Source organism: Siphateles boraxobius, unplaced genomic scaffold (assembly GCF_051911475.1).
Source record: "Siphateles boraxobius isolate OS27281-9 unplaced genomic scaffold, OSU_SipBor_1 41, whole genome shotgun sequence".
NCBI lineage: Eukaryota > Metazoa > Chordata > Actinopteri > Cypriniformes > Leuciscidae > Siphateles > Siphateles boraxobius.
Window position 1 is genome coordinate 11,929,675 of NW_027509042.1, and position 20,378 is coordinate 11,950,052.

General features: G+C 42.7%; 1 protein-coding gene across 1 annotated transcript in view; it reads left to right on the forward strand.

Moving 5' to 3' along the window:
- Nucleotides 1-5,915, forward strand: part of gabrg3 (gamma-aminobutyric acid type A receptor subunit gamma3) — a 148,489-nt gene extending 142,574 nt beyond the window's left edge. The window contains exons 8-9 of the mRNA XM_077198472.1: nucleotides 2,702-2,901; nucleotides 5,573-5,915. Coding sequence (XP_077054587.1) covers nucleotides 2,702-2,901; nucleotides 5,573-5,851 — 479 coding nt within the window. The 3' untranslated portion in view covers nucleotides 5,852-5,915. The remainder of the gene's footprint in view (nucleotides 1-2,701; nucleotides 2,902-5,572) is intronic.
- Nucleotides 5,916-20,378: the final 14,463 nt, after the last annotated feature.

The following is a 20,378-nucleotide window of genomic DNA, read 5'->3' on the forward strand; positions in this document are numbered from 1 at the left end:
TTGATGGTTGATAAATGTTTTGCTTTATTTACAATCGAAGTTGACATATTATGAGAATGAAAGACATTATAAAAATAACGAATATCTAAAAAAGAATATCTATGTGTTCTCTTTTTTAGTGTGTCGTTTTGTTCATATTTAATCTTTCATTACAGTGCTTCATCTGTTTTTTTGTTGGCTTTACTCATTTCTTTATAGTTTCCTGCTTTGATTAAGTCCATGTCCTGTCCTGGTAAATGTCACTTTTGTCAAGGTAATTTTTCTTTTTTCATTGTTTCTTTTAATTTATCAAAGAATTAAACCTTAATCATTTTTAAAGTGTCCCCATATTGTTCAATGAGAGGTCTGAATGTATCTTGCAACATAATTTAGAAAGGTTTTTAATCTGTGTCATGACGTAGCTGGATTATCTTGCCTCTCTTATGCTGTCTTGTTCGATTACCTCGAGCACACAACAGATAAGTGTGGCCTGAGATGGTGTTCCCACTGAGTATTCTCAAGCTAACAAGCATGAGCTGTGATGGTCATAAAAAAGGGGATCATAGATTGACATTAATTGGGTATCTACACTGATCCTATAGCTAACTGGAAGTAAAGGCCCTGTGCCATCTATGTTTGGAAGAAGGAAATAAAAAAGCAACATACTCTGAGAAGAAAAAGAAGGATGAATGCAATTAATCTGTCTGACAAAAGAAGTCATTATACCTTCAGTGGAAAGAAAGGGAGTAGGAGAAAAAGTAGAGATTTGCTTTACAGGCACAGGTTGATCGATGAAGTCCAGAGAGAAAGGCAGCCGAGATAAAATGTGGGAGAGAGAGAGAGTGCTTGGGCTCACAGCCGTGGAAATGTCAGGTTAGAAAAGGATGTGACTAAGACAGAACCCAGAAAAAATAGTGAGGAGGTCAAGTACAGGGTGGTCAGTCAGTCTTGAAGTCATGAGCAACTTAATTTGAGAATGTATTGGAGATGCAAAAAATTGTCCGTAGGTGTGATTGTGTGTGTGTGTGTGTGTGTGTGTGTGTGTGTGTGTGTGTGTGTGTGTGTGTGTGTGTGTGTGTGTGTGTGTGTGTGTGTGTGTGTGTGTGTGTGTGTGTGTGTGTGTGTGTGTGTGTGTGTGTGTGTGTGTGTGTGTGTGTGTGTGTGTATGTGTGCGAGACCCAAGCCATGTAGGGTTGGGGAAAGACCTGGCAACCTACCCCGGAAAACTAATGGCCAAGAAAATTCATGGACAGTCTCTCGCGTATAGCTAGAGATGGCCCATAGAATCACCAAGAGTCGGATACGACTGAAATGGTTAATGAATGAATGAAACAATGGACAATAATTCATTAGTATCTTACTTACAGTTAGACTCAATAATCAATAAAGATTTAACTCAATAAAGTTTTTAATAATAATTTCAAAATAAAAATGATAAAAATACACTACCGGTCAAAAGACTTGAGTCGTGAAGATTTTTAATCTTTAAAAATTATTATTTATTATTATGATTTTTTATTCAGCAAGGATGCATTAAATTGATCAGAAGTGACAAAGACATGTATGATACAACATTTATTTATTTTTCAAATAAATGCTGGTCTTTGAACACTCTATGGAAATAATGTAGGGGAGGAGTAGAAAAGTACCGAACAGCCCTAACAGCCGGTCTACATCATTTCTAACTTTTTCAACCCTCAAACCAGCAGCCTGGGTACCATCACTGAAAAGTACAGGAAGTACCGCATTACAGTTATTTGAACGTCCAGCCAGTTGTTATGTCATTCTTATCCACCGCAAAAAATGATGAGAGAACTAATGAGGCTAAAATGGAGCTAAGCAGTTCAGGAAAGAGTGCCATTTTGAAATGCATATTTCATTCACAGGCTTTTCTGACTCAGGCAGGCAGTCATTTAACTAAGTGCCACTGTAACAGGAGATGTCAGTCTAACAGGTGAAGGTAATCACTGTGGCCAACAACACCAGAGGAAAAAGGAATGGGGTGCGAAATTTCTCTCTGAAATAGATGAAGCTTGCTTGTTTCCATAGAAACCCTTGCAAAACAGGGGCACAGTCACTGGTTCTCTGAGGCAACTCTAAATGTCCATGCAAGAGTGGAGCTAAGAATGCTTCAAAGATTCTAGGTGTTTGTGTGGGTGGAATTTTTTTTTTAATTTGCAGGTGTCTCTGTTCCTATCATATGCAAGAGAAGGACTTCAGCATCTGGACAGGTGTCAAATTGAAAGGAAAAACAACAATAAAGGCATATAATAGTGTTGTTTTAAAAATAATACTACTTTGCGGTAGTGTTGAATCATGGTGGTGGTTAAAGTATTTCTCTTTTTCTTTCATATTGCCTGTATTGAAGACCTGCCTATGTAGAGCAAGTCAATCACTTATGATGTTCTAGATAGGCAGCCTAGTGTGGAAGCTCACTAGATTTTGGAACAAAGCTATTTTTTTTTTATTCCTGTCCAACAACAACCAGTGCAATGGAGTTTTAGATGGAACTTAATCAGCTCTGCTCAGTGAAAAAGCATTGCATAATTAGCTTAGAGCCAAAAAATAACAATGTTTTGTATTCAGCCGAGATATCAAACTACATTTTACTCATGCTAACCATGTCAGCGTACGCTTTAGATGATTTAGCTCATATTTTTCATTAGCAGGCATTTCCCTTGTTTCTAGCCTTTCCATCTAATATCCTCTTCTGATTATGCAGGAATAACAACAGTATTAACCATGACAACGCTCAGCACGGTGGCACGGACATCACTACCTAGGGTCTCATACGTCACAGCAATGGACCTTTTTGTCACTGTCTGTTTCCTGTTTGTTTTTGCGGCTCTCATGGAGTATGCCACGCTCAATTATTACTCCTACAGTGCTAGCAAACCAACCTGCAAAAAGACAAAAAGATCGGTGAGTACCATGTTCTTCAAGATCCAAAAGTTTATGCTGTTATTATTTTAGGAGAAAGCTATGCATCCGGTTCACACAATGGGCCCTATCTTGCACCCGGCGCAAATGACTTTGTACACTGACGCATGTATCATTCCTATTTTGCACCCGCGCAAAGCGGACTTTTCCCTCCACAGACACACGTCGGTTAACTAAGAAATACACTTGCGCTCCCCGGGGCGGTTCAGCGTGTTCCGGCGCAAACTTTCCCTCATGCTATTTTGCTGTTCTATAAAACAATTGCGCCACTGACCAGAAAAAACCTAGTCTAAAGTCAGTGGCGCGTTGCGCGTACATTCAGATGCTATTTTAAGCGCGCGTGCTTGGCCATAATACAGATTGTGACCATGCAACGCGCATACACTGTAGATGATTCTCTCGTCTACACAGATGCATTTAACTTTTTGCAAATGATACATTATTATAAGGAAAAATATTAAAACACGAGGGAAATCCTTGTTGTGTCCATGACGATGGGGAAAATAGGCATAAAGCTTACACATTTACCCAAATTATAATATGCATGTTTAACCGAAGCTAATTTGGGTGGGTTTGTCCCAACCCCAATGTCACTTCTCTTTCTTTTACGGCCCTGACGAGAACATCGATCTCCTCGGCTGTGAACCGATTCTGAAGCGCGCCTGGTAAATGCGCCGTTATAATAGTATTGCGGCATGGAACAAGCGCACCTCGTTCATCATGCTCTTAAAGGGAATGTGATATAAAGCTCTTATTGGTTTATTTGCCGTTACGCCCAAACCACACCTATGAATAATGAAGCTACTTCAGACCAACCCCTTTTAGATTTGAGGCATTTATCCCGCCGGGAAAATAGCAACAGCGACGGGATCCGCCCACAAAGTTACTTGCGCTTTGCGCTTTGATATTTGCGTTTCAGATCGATAAAATAGGGCCCATAAATGTAAGGGATTTTTTTTCTTTTCCTTGTTTCATTTTCTTGCTCTAGCCACCTGTCAAAGTTTCATGTCCTGTTAAAATGAATACAGAAATCTTCCAGGGCCATTTTTAATACAGTCAGAAACGAGAGAGAGTGAAATGATACAAGAGATGAAAGTAGCAATGGTAGGAGCAATTATTTAGCAGTAATTTAGTAATTAAGCATTTAGCAGTAATTATTAAAAATATATATAAATATCAGGGGCGTTTCCTCCAAGGAAACTCAAAAAAGTGGAGGATATAATCCATATTACAAAAATAAAACAACGCAAATATTACATAATGTGACATAAATCACTAGTTTTTTTTTTTAAGTAACACTGTCCAACAGTGACACCCTCAGGTTTTTGAGCTCTTTGAGTTTTAACAGACCCCCTTAAAGGAACACGCCACCATTTTAGCACTGTTACTTGGGCACAGAGATATCACGCAACACCTGAAATCTCTGTGCCCAAGTAGCAGTGCTTCGCCTCTGCTTCACCCCAATATAGTCACAAGTCAATATCTGCCTAGGAAATCGCCTAATCTGCATTGCTATTTGTACTCGTTGTGAATATGCAGGCCACAAGAAGTAATTTTTTTTTTGTTTTAGGATGACTTTTACTCACGACATGCTATCCGGCAACAAAGGATTCCATTCATTATGCTAAGCTAAGCTAGCGGCGGCACTGCCAGACTAAGACAATGCAAGCACTATGACAAAAATGTGTTTGCCCACCTATCTAAATGTAGGGCAGACGTTGAATAACCCCTATTTCAAAAAACTGTGGCGTGTTCCTTTAAATCGTTACTTTTACCCTTTCAAATACATGAAATACTTTTAAGGTAGGATCTATTATTGTAATAATTTCATAACATATTGATGTACTATTACTATCAAATATATGCAGACAGAAGTCCATTGCATATGTGTTTGTTATAGGCGATCTCTCTATGGTATGGAAATATGATTTCATTAGGCTGATGTTGTTAGTCTTTGTCTATGTGTGTAATGTGATGCTAAATTATGGTTGAGCAAGCACGTCTTACTTTTTATTCATTGTGTTCCTCCGGTGGCGGTCTCCACAGGTGAAATTTTCCCACTCTCTCGCCGATCACTCATTTTGATTAGATCTTATCTCTCCTGAGAAGCACAGATAATTACCATCGCAATTTTACACGAAACAAATATTACCCTATAGGTGATCTTACATAGATTATCTTTCAGTTCTGTAATTACCATGCTTTGCTAGTTATGTCACTATAATGAGACAAATAACTGGGAATAAGTGGTAGAATACTATTGGAGATTTGGTCTAAAAGGGTTTAGAGAAAGAATTTAAACAACCATGCTCATATTTGGCGGTCATTGTACCTGCCCGTGAGAGATTGATGCTGCACTTGACTTGCCCACTGAAGGGAATGCTGTTAGTTCAAGTGAGTTGGAATCTCTTAGAAGGCACCATGATCTTATGCTTTGATTGACAGCCCACTCTGAAGGATTTCTTTTGCTCATGGCATAGATTAGAAGTGGCATACACTTCGACTACAGTTTTGTTGTTCGATTTGATGAAATATTGTGTACAGTACATGCAAAACACATCCAAATGTATGACTCCAAGGTTTTTTATTTTGGATGTGCTTTGCAAAACAAGAGCCCTTCAAATTCTAAAAGGATGTTGTTTTTGTCCAACAGAACTACTCAGTACTGGCTGTGGGTCCTCCTCCCACAGTTATCACACTCAACAACTCCATGTACTGGCAGGAGTTTGATGATGCCTGTGTTTATGAGTGCCTGGATGGAAAAGACTGCCAGAGTTTCTTCTGCTGCTACGAAGAGTGCAAAGATGGAGCGTGGCGAAAGGGGCGTCTGCATATAGACATTTTGGAACTCGATGCATACTCTCGTGTCTTTTTTCCCACCTCTTTCCTACTGTTCAATATTGTCTACTGGGTAGGCTACTTATATCTTTAGCGGTCCCACACACCTCACGACGCAAAGGACTTGACTTTTGGTTCTGTCAGAGCATAAACAAAGAATAGACTGAACCAGGACTTTCAAGGTACAGTAAGAAAAGAGCGGATACTGGTTTTCAGAGTTGAGCTGTGGTAATACGAGGACTTCTCCAGGAGAGATATGAAAATGAAAAATGAGACTACAGAACCCAAAAGCTACAGCAGATCTATCAAAACCCTAAAAACCAGGCTGTTTTTATATGGTCAGGAAGGATATTTCCACAAGCTCTTTAAGTGGTTGCAATTCTCTGGCAGAGATCTTTGCCTTTTGTTCTTCAGGTACCAGGGGGAAGAAAAGATTCACAACGTTCCTCACATAATCTCATCTTTTTATGGGTGAGAGAGCAACTGGAAGAAGTCAAGGTGCAAAAAATCCTTAGGCCAAGTCAGCGTGAGAAAAAAATGCCTTGCATAGCATGTGACCCTCTGACTTTTGGTGTCTCTTACAATCCTGGTAGATCGTTCACATGAATGGAAACCTGTCATCTAGCCATCAGTCAAAACCAGACCGGCTTTCATGTAAGCGGAGCTTTCAGAGCCATCTATAGTGCCTTCCACTGGAGGAGAAGCCATCAGGCAGAGAAATCTTAGAAATGATGGCAGGAGCATCATCTGGTCTTGACTGACCGCTGATGGTTTTGTTTTGGAGTTTATTCAACCTTTAGTTAAAGTCACCCATTATTTTAATGCATTCAACATGTCTAAACCCATTGTCACTGCATGTTATAGTATTAAGCTCTACCCTGAATCAGCACAATAATGGCAAGAGAGTAGAACCATTTTGGAAGATCTGGAATATTAATTAGTATGTAGATTGCAAATGTTTGCTTATATTTCTAGATTTTTATAGCTTACTTTTTCCACACACAAAAAAGGTTATTTAAATATTAAATTAATACATTATAAAGTAGACTATATTTTATTTTGAAATGCCTAAAGTCTATTAGCATCAGTTTATTAGTTAAAAAGTGCATGCATAGAATGTATCATAAGTTCCATAGACTCTCTCTCACCCTTCAGTCCAGTGGCAAAATAGTTGCTATCCATGTCTACGCCAAGTACAGCAAAAGCAACACCGCCCAAAGGAAATCAAGGAAAGTGAGTGTCTCTGGATCTTTATGGACACATTTGCATTTGCAGATTTTATTATTCTGTCTAGGTCTTGCATCTACAGACCCATCCTATTATATATCGCAATACAATTGACACCTGTAAGTTCATATGAAAAGTACAATTCTGTCATCCTTTATTCACTTTCATATACATTACATTTTCCACTCACAGAATAGAAAGGTTATTTAGCAGAATGTCTAGCCTGCATTTTTTCCAAAAAATAACATTGGGTTGTGCTCAAAAAACATTTTGGTTACACTTTATGTTATTGTGAACGCGTTACAGTGTAATTATACATTTAAGCAGTGAGTAATAATAATTAACATGTACTTACTTTTGGGTTAGGATTGGGGTTTGTTTAGGGTTAGTTGCATGAAGTTATGCATAATTTATAGTTATAAGTATAGCAACTACGTATAACATGTAACAAGGGCACTATAAAATAAAGTGTTGCCAAAAATCATACAGGTTTGGAGCAACATGGGGGTAAGTAGATAATGACAGATTTGATTTATTTATTTATTTTTGAGTGAACTATCCATTTAATAATAAGATGAAGTGTCAGAATAATACAATCAAAACAGTAATCAGTAACACCTCACACAAATGTTTCAAATGGTTGCATCATTGAAATAACAATGTACAACATATTTTCAGCCTTTATTAATCTAGGTTAATGTCAGTTTATACATATACGGATGTTCATTGTTAATTCATGTTCATTCATAATACATTAATTGTGTTAATTTATCCAACTTGAAATGTTACAAATGAGTTTTTTTACATATAAATTAACATTAATTACATTAACTGTGATTAATAAATGCTGTTAAAGGGATAGTTCACCCAAAAATTCTGTCATCATTTACTCACCCTCAAGTTGTTCCAAACCTGTATGAGTTTGTTTCTTCTGCTGAACACAAATGAAGATATACTGAAGAATGTTGATAACCAAACAGTTGATGGACCCCATTGACTTTCATTGTATTTTGTTTCCTACTATGGAAGTCAATGGGGTCCATCAGCTGTTTGTTTACCCAAATTCTTCAAAATATCTTCTCTTGTGTTCATCAAAAGATAGAAATTCATACAGGTTTGGAACAACCTGAGAGTGAGTAAATGATGACAGAATTTAACTTTTTGGGTGAACTATCCCTTTACGTGTATTGTTCATTGCTAGTTCATGATACCTAATGCATTAGCGAATGTTAGTGAATGGAAATATGTTGTAGAGTCATACCAAACATCCTTTAGCACACTGCAGTAAGGAACCCTACATAATCACTGTGCTCATTTCCAAACTGTAATTCACAATAAGAGTTGTTACTGTGTTGCCTTAGGGTCACCTGCACAGAGATACTGTGAGATGATCCATTAGGAGGGATCAAATGGATTAATATAAGGTATCTACTTCAAATTATAGTCATTACCAAAGGATTCACACTAGCTGAAAAAATTCTAAGGCAATCACAAGCTTTTTTCTTTTCTTGATTAATTATTTTGTAGTCATATCTTCATTATCATTATTGTCTCACAGGTAAATGTTAATGTGTGATGCACACCAGAGGCAATATTATTGTTATTTTCTTCCTCAATGATTGTAGCATTTTTGTTTTCTCTCCATCTGGTACCACTGTGGTGGGCTTTGGATTCTACCAGCTTCAGCTCTAATACATCTGACCTACAGAAGGTATCAACATTTAATCAATCAAATCCTTTCCACTCGCTCTGTGTAACTTTAATCTTTGGAGTCAGGTTTTTATTTGATTTCATCTTTGACACTTATTCATTTTAGTTTGTGCCAATCGTCTTTGTAAGGTAATCTTTAGGATTGGTAACGATATTCTGAATAATCAGAAATGTGCTGTAATTTGCTGCCATGCTGCTTCTCCTCTTGCATTTCATGTCGCTATGGTGATTTTTTCTGTAGTGGCTTCTTGAAGGTGTCAATCCACTATTGACCTGTTTTGATGATAATCTGTGAGTGCTTCAACATGTTGTTATTGCGGCTGTTAATTCAGTTTGACGTACAATAATTATTAGCTGTTAATTTATAGTGGTGCTAGAGCTTCAATCCATCATTCCAGTTCAACCATCTTTCGAGAGCAGTGGTTTTTGCTCTTCACACCCAAGGAATCAGACAAATCTGACTTTGCCAAAAGTTCATGTTAGTTACCTAAAGCCATATGCTGGAATTAAATCCAATTATACTGCTTTTTATAGTGGCCTAATAATGGCATTAATTCCAATGACTAAGTACTCTGAGGAAAGAAATAGAAAATCTTGAGCATTAGTCCTTGATGTATTTCAAGCTTATTTGGTCACGTTTTGTCATTGGGTGTAGACTACTGGATATCATTCTTCATCATTCAAGCCAGAGGATCTTTTCAGCGCAACAAATATAATGTTTAGTTGTTTTGATTTTTTGCTTCCAAGGAGAAAAAGATTTACACATTCAAGTGACCTTTAATAGGGTGGATATGCTATCCTTGATATGTATAACTTGCATTCACTGAACACTCAGTACTCTGGTGAACGTGATTTCGCCAAATATGTTCCTGGATCAACGTCTTTGTTTATCTTGGAACATCATTCTAATCAATCTATCAGATTTGAGGGATAAATTTACAGTTTATGTCAAGATTAGGCTCAAAACCAGGGTTTGGTGCTTCTACATCAGTGTTATTCACCTATCATGTCCCATTGATTTTAAGGATAAGTTAGTGTAGGGTTGGGTTTAGGGGTAGGGATATGGTTAGGACAAAATTTTCGGAGAGGAAAGTTGTTCCACAATCAACAAAATTATGTTGATTCAGGAACATGTCTTACTTGGCAAAATCACAGTGACCCATATAGCATCTTTCCCACAGTTCAGCCACTAAGCAGACCATATAAATCTGGTTTTAAAAGCGGTTATTGCTTCCTTTCTTTTCTTTCTTTCTTTCTTGCTTTCTTTTTTTTACATCAATGAAATTTACTTGTTATTAATAAAACCTTCAAAGTGCAAGTCGACCGTTAAAGGCTGAATGCCAAAGAAATCTCATTCACTGATCTGCTATGAAGATGGCTCCCCCATCATATCGTTCATTTTGCTTAATAATGTTGTTGGGATTTATTTGTTCATTACAGTACAGTAAATGACAGTACTGCATAATTCCTCACTTTTGAAAGCGTCTGGAAGCCTTTTGTTTCAAGTGGTCAGATTAGTAGCAATCAATGTCAGTTGCCTGTACTGTTTTTGGGAATAGTCTTAAAATATAACCACTGTCCTGATGGCGATAGTAATAATACCATAATAATAATAATAATAATAACTCTTTTCTCTATTGCCCCAGTCACACAGGCACACTTTGTGCACCTCTTTTTTCACATTAACACACAATCTTTCATTGTAGATTATTGCTTTGTGTTTACAATGACAATTTGGTGTGTATTTCTCATGTTTCTATGGTTTGTGCGTGCTCACAATGTGCAGTGTTGTCAGTGGGGTTGTCATTTGGATTTGATAATAGAGGGTTTATGTGAGTTTTTGGCCTGTCTATAAACTCATTTATATTTCTTGTGCTATTTTCATATATGTAGTTCTTTTTATAATTGAATTGTCAAGTGCAGAGGTGGATCAGAAGATGTGAAATAAAACTTTGTTTTCTTTTTTCCCATTTCTGTATATCACTGCGATCTTACCTGCACTTTATAAGTGACTTAGTTCAATGTATTTACAACAAATTAAAGGGTATTTTGTAAGTAGGAGCAAGTTTCTTTTGCTAGCTGGAGGATTTGATTCGTCATTCATTCATTTGTTTTTATCATCTCATTTAACACTGTAATTAACGGTACATGGTCCGATTAGACTGATGTGAATGTTGGAGTCGATTCAACATTGATTTCTGCCCCAGCAGCTGTCAAAAACAACCTCAGTGCCTATGCATCAAAATAACCACTGTTCATATTCAGTGTTATCTGCCCTCTTAAAGGGATAGTACACCTAAAAATAAGTATTCTTTCATTATTGACTCACCTTCACGTTATGACTTACTTTTATGGAACACAAATTTTTCTTTTGAGTTGAATTTTCAATAAATCAGCTGATTCAAGACAGTTCAGAAGGAATTATCCACAAATGGACCACTTATATGATACTTTCATGGGTTTTTTTTCTTCTTTTTTTTCTTAAAACTTAAAGGCCAAATAGGTTTGGAACGACATGAGGGTGGATAAATAAGAGCAGAATTTTTCACTTTTGGGTGAACTATTCCTTTAAAAACATGCTTCTGCGTTTTCATTTGTTCTTGATGCAGTGCAGCTTACTCAGCAATAGTTGACTGATAAAATGGCGTCTCAGCTAAAAGAAAATCACAGATAAAATATAAAAAATCCTGTTTTCTGAGAAAATAACCAATGAAAACATCAGAAGCAGTAAGCACATAAAACGGGGGATCTAAAAGTAGGTTAATACTGTTAGTGATTCATATGTATCCAGAAAGGCCCTGCGCTCTCGAAATAATTCACTGAGCAATACCAACCTTGAGAACGCGGTATTTATGAAATGTACAGAGAGGGGTGGAAGATTATATTTTACAATGTCACAGATCAGATTCCCCGGGCAAACGTATGGATGATACATGACGTCAAAATGAGATAATGATGTATCTGACATTTCATCTAAAAGATGTCCCACTAAAGTTCACTAACCCGGGAGAGCCATGTTATTACACTCTAAATCACACTTTTTTATGTTTTTTTGAGGGGAAAGGCAATATCAAATGTCATTTGTAATATTTCAAATGATATAGAGGGTTTACTAACACAAGCCCTTGAAATTGCTTCAGTGAAAATGCTGATCTTTTAGATGCATCTCTTTAGAATTGCATCGAACACAAAATACTCCATAAATTTAGTTGCCAACTAAGTAAAAACTGATAATGTAGCAAGCAAATTAAGAGTGAAAATGAATTTAAACATGTTTGAAATGTTCTTCCTGCCTCTATTCTGATAAGGCCTGCATCTCTCTACCACTAAACTTGGAATGGTTGCTATGGGAACATTGTTCATTCTGTGTGTAATGAAGTGAAGCCAAAGATGAGAGATGACTGATTTGGAACTGGAGTGTCTGACCTACTTTTTAAAGACAATTTAAGTCCTTGTCTAACTTACATGCTGTTTGACATAATCAGTCAACTCTCACCAAAGATAAGTTTATCGCATCGGACCATCACCCATTTTCCCACCAACTTTCCTGAATGCAGCATCACAAGATTTGAATTTAATACAATATTTAACAGATCTAGCTTAAAAAGTAATGCTCCGAGGTTTTCATTCATTTTAGTTTTACAACTCACCTCATTCTTAGATTTTTTTTTTTTAAGGTTACATGATAAATGTGAATGTTCATTACTAGTGGGTAATGACATCACCCACAACCTAAATGCTAAAGGTGATCATTTTTGTTAAAATATTCATATCCTATTTCAGTATGAAAATAACTATATGGAAGCTTGTTTCCACCACTGAATAAAAAAGGTAATTGTAAAAGTTTTCTTGCATTTGCAAGTTTGCATCTTGCAATTCTAACTTTTTTTCTCAGAATTGTCAGATATTAACTTGCAATTGCAAGTTATAAAGTTTGAATTGCGAAATATAAATGTGATACTGTGATACTGTGAGAAAAAGTCAGAATTGCAAGTTATAACCTCACAATTGGGAGAAGAAAAGTCAGAACTGTGAGATAAAAAGAAGCTATGTGACCTTACCATGTAAATTTAAAGTGACTTACGTCAATATAGTGATGAGGATCAAAACTGCTGCATCATATTCATTATAATACGAGAAAACATGTCCCCTGATGATCCTATCAGATTGCATTATATCATCGAACACAAATCCATCAGACATTTTTGCTGCTTTTGCAATGAATTAATCACAAAAATGTAAGTTATGCTGCTCAGTTCGGGAGGTTTAATTGTCCTCAGGCTACAATATTAACAAGTCAAGCCCTTCCTATCTCAGAATAACAGCAAATCTTTGTTAACCTCATACATACTCCAAACCTTTGATATGTGCACTCACTGTTCCTGCAGGGCATTCATTTGAATGTATAAATGATTTTATCGCTTTACATAAGCACTTTTTCATGTCCATAACCTAATAACACCTAAATAAATTTAAAACACAAATTTATATTGCCCCAAAACCCTTTTCATCTCACAGTTTCAGTAGGCTAGAATTATTAATTATTCACTCCATTTGGCTTTTACTTTATGAAGTTATGTCTTCGATGTCCCTGAACACAGTGCAGTGTTTATCTGGGGAGGGCGAATTGTTACCTTTTGTCATTCACTTACAGACTTAACAGTGCGGAAATTTTTTTTTTCTCTAAAAACTACATGCATTTTTTATTGAAGTATGCACTCAATATTAAACATTCATATGTTCTCCTAACCCAGGTACAGAAAGTGTATATGTTTAATGTCTCGGTTACGTATGTAACCCTCGTTCCCTGAGTAGTGAACGGAGACGTTACGTCGGATGACGACGAATGGGGTTTCGCTTAGAAAGCCTATCAACTTCCGAGTATTACAAAACGAGCCAATGGCAAAGAAATGCCATGGGTCTGCAGAATTTGCATAGCGTATCTCCGCCCTACCTCGTGGGTATAAAACGAAGACGCTGGAAACATGCAGATATGATTCTTCGCTGAGGAGCCAAGACTGAGCTTCAGGTGATCCCCGCGGTACAGCGGAAAGTGGCAGGCAGACCTCGTTCCCTACTCAGGGAACGAGGGTTACGTACGTAACCGAGACGTTCCCTTTCGTTGTCACTCCGAGTTACAACGGATGACGACGAATGGGGTTACCAGTCTAATCACGCCACCTTCTCGGCTGTCTCCCAGTGCCCTGCGAAAATCTGAGAGCCCTGTCGTGTTTAGCACAGGAATTTAGCACAGGAATACCAAGGTACACTGGGGAGCATATCCCAAGGTTTAGGAGAATATGCAATTATTGCCAACCCAGAGGCGGGGGACTTAGAGAAAACACATATGACCTGAAGGATGCATATGGAGAACACTGGGGTGTCCAGCCGCAGGTGGAATATTTCAACCCCAGGGGTGGCAAGGTGGTTGCCAAGGGAAACACATGCTCAGAGAGGCTTACAGTGGAAAATGCACATGTGGGGGTCGCTCAGGGGAGGCTGGCGCCGACGTCAGCTGTGCTGGAGGAACTCAGGGCTTTCGGAGAAGCTCACCTGAGGAATATATTGCACGTATCCAGTCCGTGGAGTGGAATGGCGAGCAAGCGAAGACACCTGAGCGGGTCCAGTACTAGCTGGTTGAAGCGAGTACATGAGAGGACACTGGCTCCACTCGAAGATTGTAGAATCTGGCAAATGTGTTCGGTGTCGCCCAACCTGCAGCTCTGCAGATGTCTGTTAGCGAGGGGCCATGCACTAGAGCCCAAGAGGACGCCAAACTCCGGGTGGAGTGGGCAGTCACACCAAGGGGGCACGGTCGACCTTGCTGCTGGTAAGCCACAGCAATGGCGTCCACTATCCAGTGAGACAACCTTTGCTTTGAGAGAGCCTTTCCCTTCAGCTTCCCACCATAACAGACAAAGAGCTGGTCTGAGGTCCTGAAACACTGCGTTCTGTCTACATAGGTGTGGAGGGCGAGTACTGGACAGAGAACTGCCAAGGCTGAGTCTGCCTCCTCCAGGGGCAGCACTTGCAGGTTCACCACCTGGTCCCGAAAGGGAGTGGTAGGAACCTTGGCACATATCCAGGCTGGGGTCTCAGGATCACGTGAGAGTAAGCCGTCCGAATTCCAGGCACGCTTCATCAACGGAGAAAGCGTGCAGGTCCCCAACCCTCTTGATGGAGGCCAGTGCAACCAGGAGCGCTGTCTTCATTGACAGGAACTTAAGCTCCACTGATTGCAGAGGCTCAAAGGGAGCACTCCGCAGGGCAGTTAGCACCACTGCGAGGTCCCAAGAGGAAACGAGAGGAGGGCGAGGAGGATTCAGTCTCCTCGCTCCTCTCAGGAACCTGACGATCAGGTCGTGCCTCCCCAAAGACTTACCTTCAACAAAGTTATGCTGTGCAGCAATGGCGGCGACATAGACTTTTAGGGTGGAGGGAGACAGCCTTCGCTCCAACCCATCTTGCAGGAAGAAAAGCACGACACTGATCGAACATCTCCGGGGGTCTTCTCGGTGAGAAGAGCACCAGTTGACGAAGAGGTTCCACTTCAACACATAGAGATGTTTCGTATACGATGCTCTAGCGGAAGTGATGGTAGCCACCACAGGTGGTGGTAGGGTACTCAAACCTGCCTCATCCCATCCAGGAGCCACACATGGAGGTTCCAAAGATCGGGACGAGGGTGCCATAGGGTGCGCCGTCCCTGAGAAAGGAGGTCCTTCCTCAGAGGGATCAGCCAGGGAGGTGCTGTCGCGAGGAGTACTAGTTCGGAGAACCAGGTCCGGGTGGGCCAGTACGGCGCAACCAGAATGACCTGCTCCTCGTCCTCCCTGACCTTGCGCAAGGTCTGCGCAAGAAGGCTCACTGTAGGAAACGCATATTTGTGGCCTTGCGGCCAGCTGTGCGCCAGATCATCCGTGCCAAGCGTGCCCTCGGTCAGGGAATAATACTTGGCGCAATGGGTCGAGTTGTGAGAGGCAAACAGATCTATCTGTGCGTCCCCGAACTGGTCCCAAATCAGCTGAACCGACCGGGGATGGAGCCGCCATTCTCCCGGGAGGAGCTGAAACCGTGAGAGCTCGTCGGCTGCACAGTTCAGAGCTTCGGGGATATAAATGGCACGAAGCAACCTCGGATGCTTCTGACTCCATAAGAGGAGGTGGCGGGCGAGTTGCGACATACTGCGGGAGCGCAGACCACCTTGATGGTTGATGTACGCTACAGTGGCGGTATTGTCTAATCGGACTAGTACGTGTTGGCCCTTGAGCATGGCCCGGAAGTGGCGCAGAGCAAAGCGTACAGCAAGCAACTAGAGGCAATTGATGTGCCATAGGTGCTGGGGTCCTATCCAGGAGCTCGCGGCAGCACGTCCATTGCACATGGCGCCCCAGCCCGTGGAGGAGGCATCTGTCGTTACAACAACATGCTGCAAAGCTCATTCCAGGGGCACTCCGGCCCGTAGAAAGCTGAGGTTCGCCTACGGGGTGAAGGTCTGGCGGCGGGTCGGAGTAACTGGTACTCGGAGGGTGTCGTGATGCCATGCCCACCTCGGGACTCGGTCGTGAAGCCAAAGCTGAAGCGGTCTCATATGAAGCAATCCGAGCGGCGTTGCCACGGCTGCAAATGCCATATGCCCCAGGAGCCTCTGAAAAAGTTTCAGTGGAACCGCACTCTTGCCCTCGAACTGTCTTAGACAATTCAGCAGTGACTGCGCGCGCTCGCTCGTAAGCTGCGCGGACATGGCGACCGAGTCGATTTCCATACCGAGAAAAGAGATCCTCTGCACGGGGCAAAGTTTGTTCTTCTCCCAGTTGACCCGAAGGCCCAGACGGGCTAGGTGCCGGAGCACTAGGTCCCTGTGTTCGCAAACCTGATCTCGAGAGTTAGCTAGGATCAGCCAGTCGTCGAGATAGTTCAGGATGCGAACCCCGGGTTCCCGAAGGGGAACAAGGGCTGCCTCGACAACCTTCGTGAAGACGCGAGGAGACAGGTCTAGCCCGGATGGGAGAACCGTGTACTGATATGCCTGCCCCTCGAAAGCAAACCGAAGGAACGGTCTGTGTCGAGGGAGAATGGAGACATGAATGTAGGCGTCCTTCAGGTCGATCGCTGCAAATCAATCCTGGGGCCGTACACATTCGAAAATACGCTTGGCAGTGAGCATCTTGAACGGCAGCCTGTGAAGGGAGCGGTTCAGCACGCGCAGGTCCAGGATTGTCCGTAACCCACCGGTTTTCTTCAGGACAATGAAGTACGGGCTGCAGAAGCCTGACCTCATTTCGGCTGGAGGGACAGTCCCGATCGCACCCTTCGCCAGCAGGGTGGCAACCTCCGCTCTCATGATAGGGGCATTGCCACCGACCATAGTGGAGCGGACTCCCCTGAAGCGGGGAGGAGACCGCGCGAACTGAATCGCGTAGCCGAGCCTGATCGTTCGCGCGACCCAGCGGGACAGGTTGGGAAGCTTTAACCAGGCTCCAAGGAACTGTACCAGCGGGGTCATGCGAACCACAGACTTCCCGTCGGTTGGGCAGCGAGGCGGAATGACTGTCCCGGACGTGGACGGCATAGCGGCCCAGTGTCGGGGCATAGTCATTGACTGCGTCCTGACAGAGGTGACCAGGGAAGGACGAACGTTCCACGGGGGTCTGCTCTGCCAGGGGTCTGGCGACAGAGGGGGATGAGAGCGGCACAGTCTGGGGACGGCGTGTGCTGTCATCCGGCTCTGGGATAGAGGGGGACGAGGGGTGCACGTCTCGGAAGCGGCGCACCGTGTCGTCCGAGAACTCTGTGTGCTCAGGGATGAACATGTCACTTCTTTCTTTAACCACATTAGGGTGCTGCCCACCCGGGGGTGAGCAGCGGGGAGTGGAGAACAAAAGATTCTCCCCCAGCCCTCCACCGGGAGAAGGAGTGGTCCTGCTACTGTCTCCTGAGAAGTGACCATCATCCCTGAGCAGCCCGTCTCAGGAGCGCCGCTTGGCCCGGCGTCTAGCGGGGGGCGGGGCAGGAGAGGGCTGCGGCGACTTCTTATGGCTTCCCCCGCGACCAGGCCCGGGTGGAGGCTGCTGCTTGGGCCGGCCGGGAGGGGGGGGAACCGTAGGAGGGCGCCCTCGGCGGCGAACAGACTGATTATTCTCCCCTGTCGGCTGGGTGGAGGCAGCAGCGGGCCGTCGGGGCGTAATGTGCTTGATCACCTCAGTCTGTTTCTGGGCAGTCGAGAACTGTTGGGCAAAGTCCTCGACTGCACCGCCGAAAAGGCCGGCCTGTGATATGGGGGTTTCGAGCAGCCGGGACCGCTCGGCATCCCGCATATCAGCGAGGTTCAACCAGAGATGTGTCTCCTGGACCACGGCTGTGGACATCACCAAACCCAGGTAGCGTGCGGTCACCTTCGTCGCTCGGAGAGCAAGGTCGGTGGTGGCGCGCAGCTCATTGAAGACCCCTGGGTCTGTCCTGCCCTCGTGCATGTCCCTGAGCATCTGGGCCTGGTAGACCTGCAGAATGGCCATGGCATGCAAAGAGGTGGCTGCCTGTCCCGCCGCTCTGTAAGACTTTGCCACTAGCGTAGATAATATCTAGGTCCCTGTCACTCTAGACGAATAGGCTTTGGATGGGTGCTTAGGCTCACCACGAGAAGAAGCGCTCTGAGGACACAGTTGCATCGCAGCAGAGCGTGCAACCAGGGGGAGCCCAGTGTACCCACGGGCAGCCGCCTCATCAAGGGGAGGAAAGGCGGATGAGATCAACGAGCGGTCACGGGAAGACATGGGGGTCTTCCAGGACTTCGAGATCTCATCATACACGTCCGGGAAGAAAGGTATTGGGGTTTGACGTGGACGGGGGTCCGCAGCCTTACCCAAGTACCAATCATCCAACCGCGAGCGCTCGGGACAGGGGGAGGGGTCCACTCTAAACCGATGCTCGCGGAGGCCCGGGAAAGCATGGCCGTCATCTCCGGATCGGACTCGGGCACAGCCGTATGCACACCGGAAGGTGGCAGCTGTGACGAGTCATCACTTCCAATAGAATCAGACCCACCTTGTGATGCTGCAATAGACATGGTGTCCTCCTCTGGAGTGCCAAAGGAAATCCGCGGGGCATCCGGAGATGGTCCCGCGGAAATCCCCTGAACACTCGCGGGTTGCAACACTGGAGAGGGTGCGGCTGGGCACGGACGGATAGTCGGCGCTTTGTTCCAAACCGTCACCCTCAGATCACCCTGGCCACCAGCCGAAGTAGAGCCTCTCATGGAGACGCTAGATCGGGGTGTGGATGAGGGGACTCTCACTCTTGCGAGATCACTGAAGCTTGATCGTAATATTGAGATGGTCATGTTCCCGCAGTGAGAACATGACGCATCCACGAGCGCTGTTCTACCGTGATCAATGCCCAAACACACTATGCAGCGCTCGTGCCCATCAAAGTCGGCTACCAGTCTACCGCAACCAGAAGTTTACGGGCGATGCATCTTTAAAAAGACGTGCCGCATGCAAGCTCTTTTGGGAGAGAAAAGAAACTCTGAGAGTGTCGAAGCGCCCGGGGAGAAACACACTTACTGGCAAACCGCACTTCCTGCACAGATAAGCAGGAAGTGCGCACTCGCCGGGAGATCGCCGTCACACCAACAGGCAGAGAATCTCGCTCGTCTGTAAAGCTGACAGTTCAGAGATGGCTTGTGGACCGAAGGATTAACTTGGCTCCGAAGCGAAAACATATATGCATGTTGCCAGCGTCTTCCTTTTATACCCACGAGGTAGGGCGGAGATATGCTATGCAAATTCCACAGACCCATGGCATTTATTTGCCTTTGGCTCGTTTTGTAATACTCGAAGTTGATAGGCTTTCTAAGCGAAACCCCATTCGTCGTCATCCAACGTAACTCGGAGTGACAACGAAAGGGAACCTTTATTTTGTATTTGTAATTATTTTTATTATAATATTCTTTGTTTTGTTTCTGTTTTTTGTTTTTTCATATATAAACCCTGGTCTCTAAATGCAACCAAAGAGCTTTCAGACAAATGAAAAAATCTGGGGCTATAGCCTCTATCATGCAGAGAAGGGCCCATGACAGCATGATATCTTCTATTGCGAATGTTGACCAACATGAGCGTTTTGACTGTTTCGCCGTCCTAAAGAGCATCTCCAACTGAATTAATACATACAGTGTTCAGAGGCCATGTACCAATAGAAGATAAATATGGAGTGTATGTCTCTGTCATTTGATTCAGCTGATTCTGTGCGCTGGAGAAAGTAATGGGTTTTAAAAATAAGAATTGCACTAGACTTGATCTTCAGGCACAAACGTGTCCATTGAAATCTAACAACTCTGGGGTTTTCAGAAAAACATCTTAATTGGTGGCAGTGACATGAAAATCTTTGTTCATTATGTTATTCAAAAATACAATAAAATTCAGTTTAGAGACAGTGACTTCATTGATGAAAATTATTTTTGAAAATGGCATAAATGTTTTTTTCAAAAATGTATGAGACCAACATAAATTCAAATATTATATTTTTAAGAACTCGCCACTTACATTTTTTTCTGCACATTTACAAGATTTATCCTGTTCATCATCTCAGATATCCCAATTTGTCACTGTCCCTATGAATTTCATAATTTACATTCAGAATAACAGTGACATTATTTGGTCGTTCTCCCTCTGTCATTTTTACTGTTG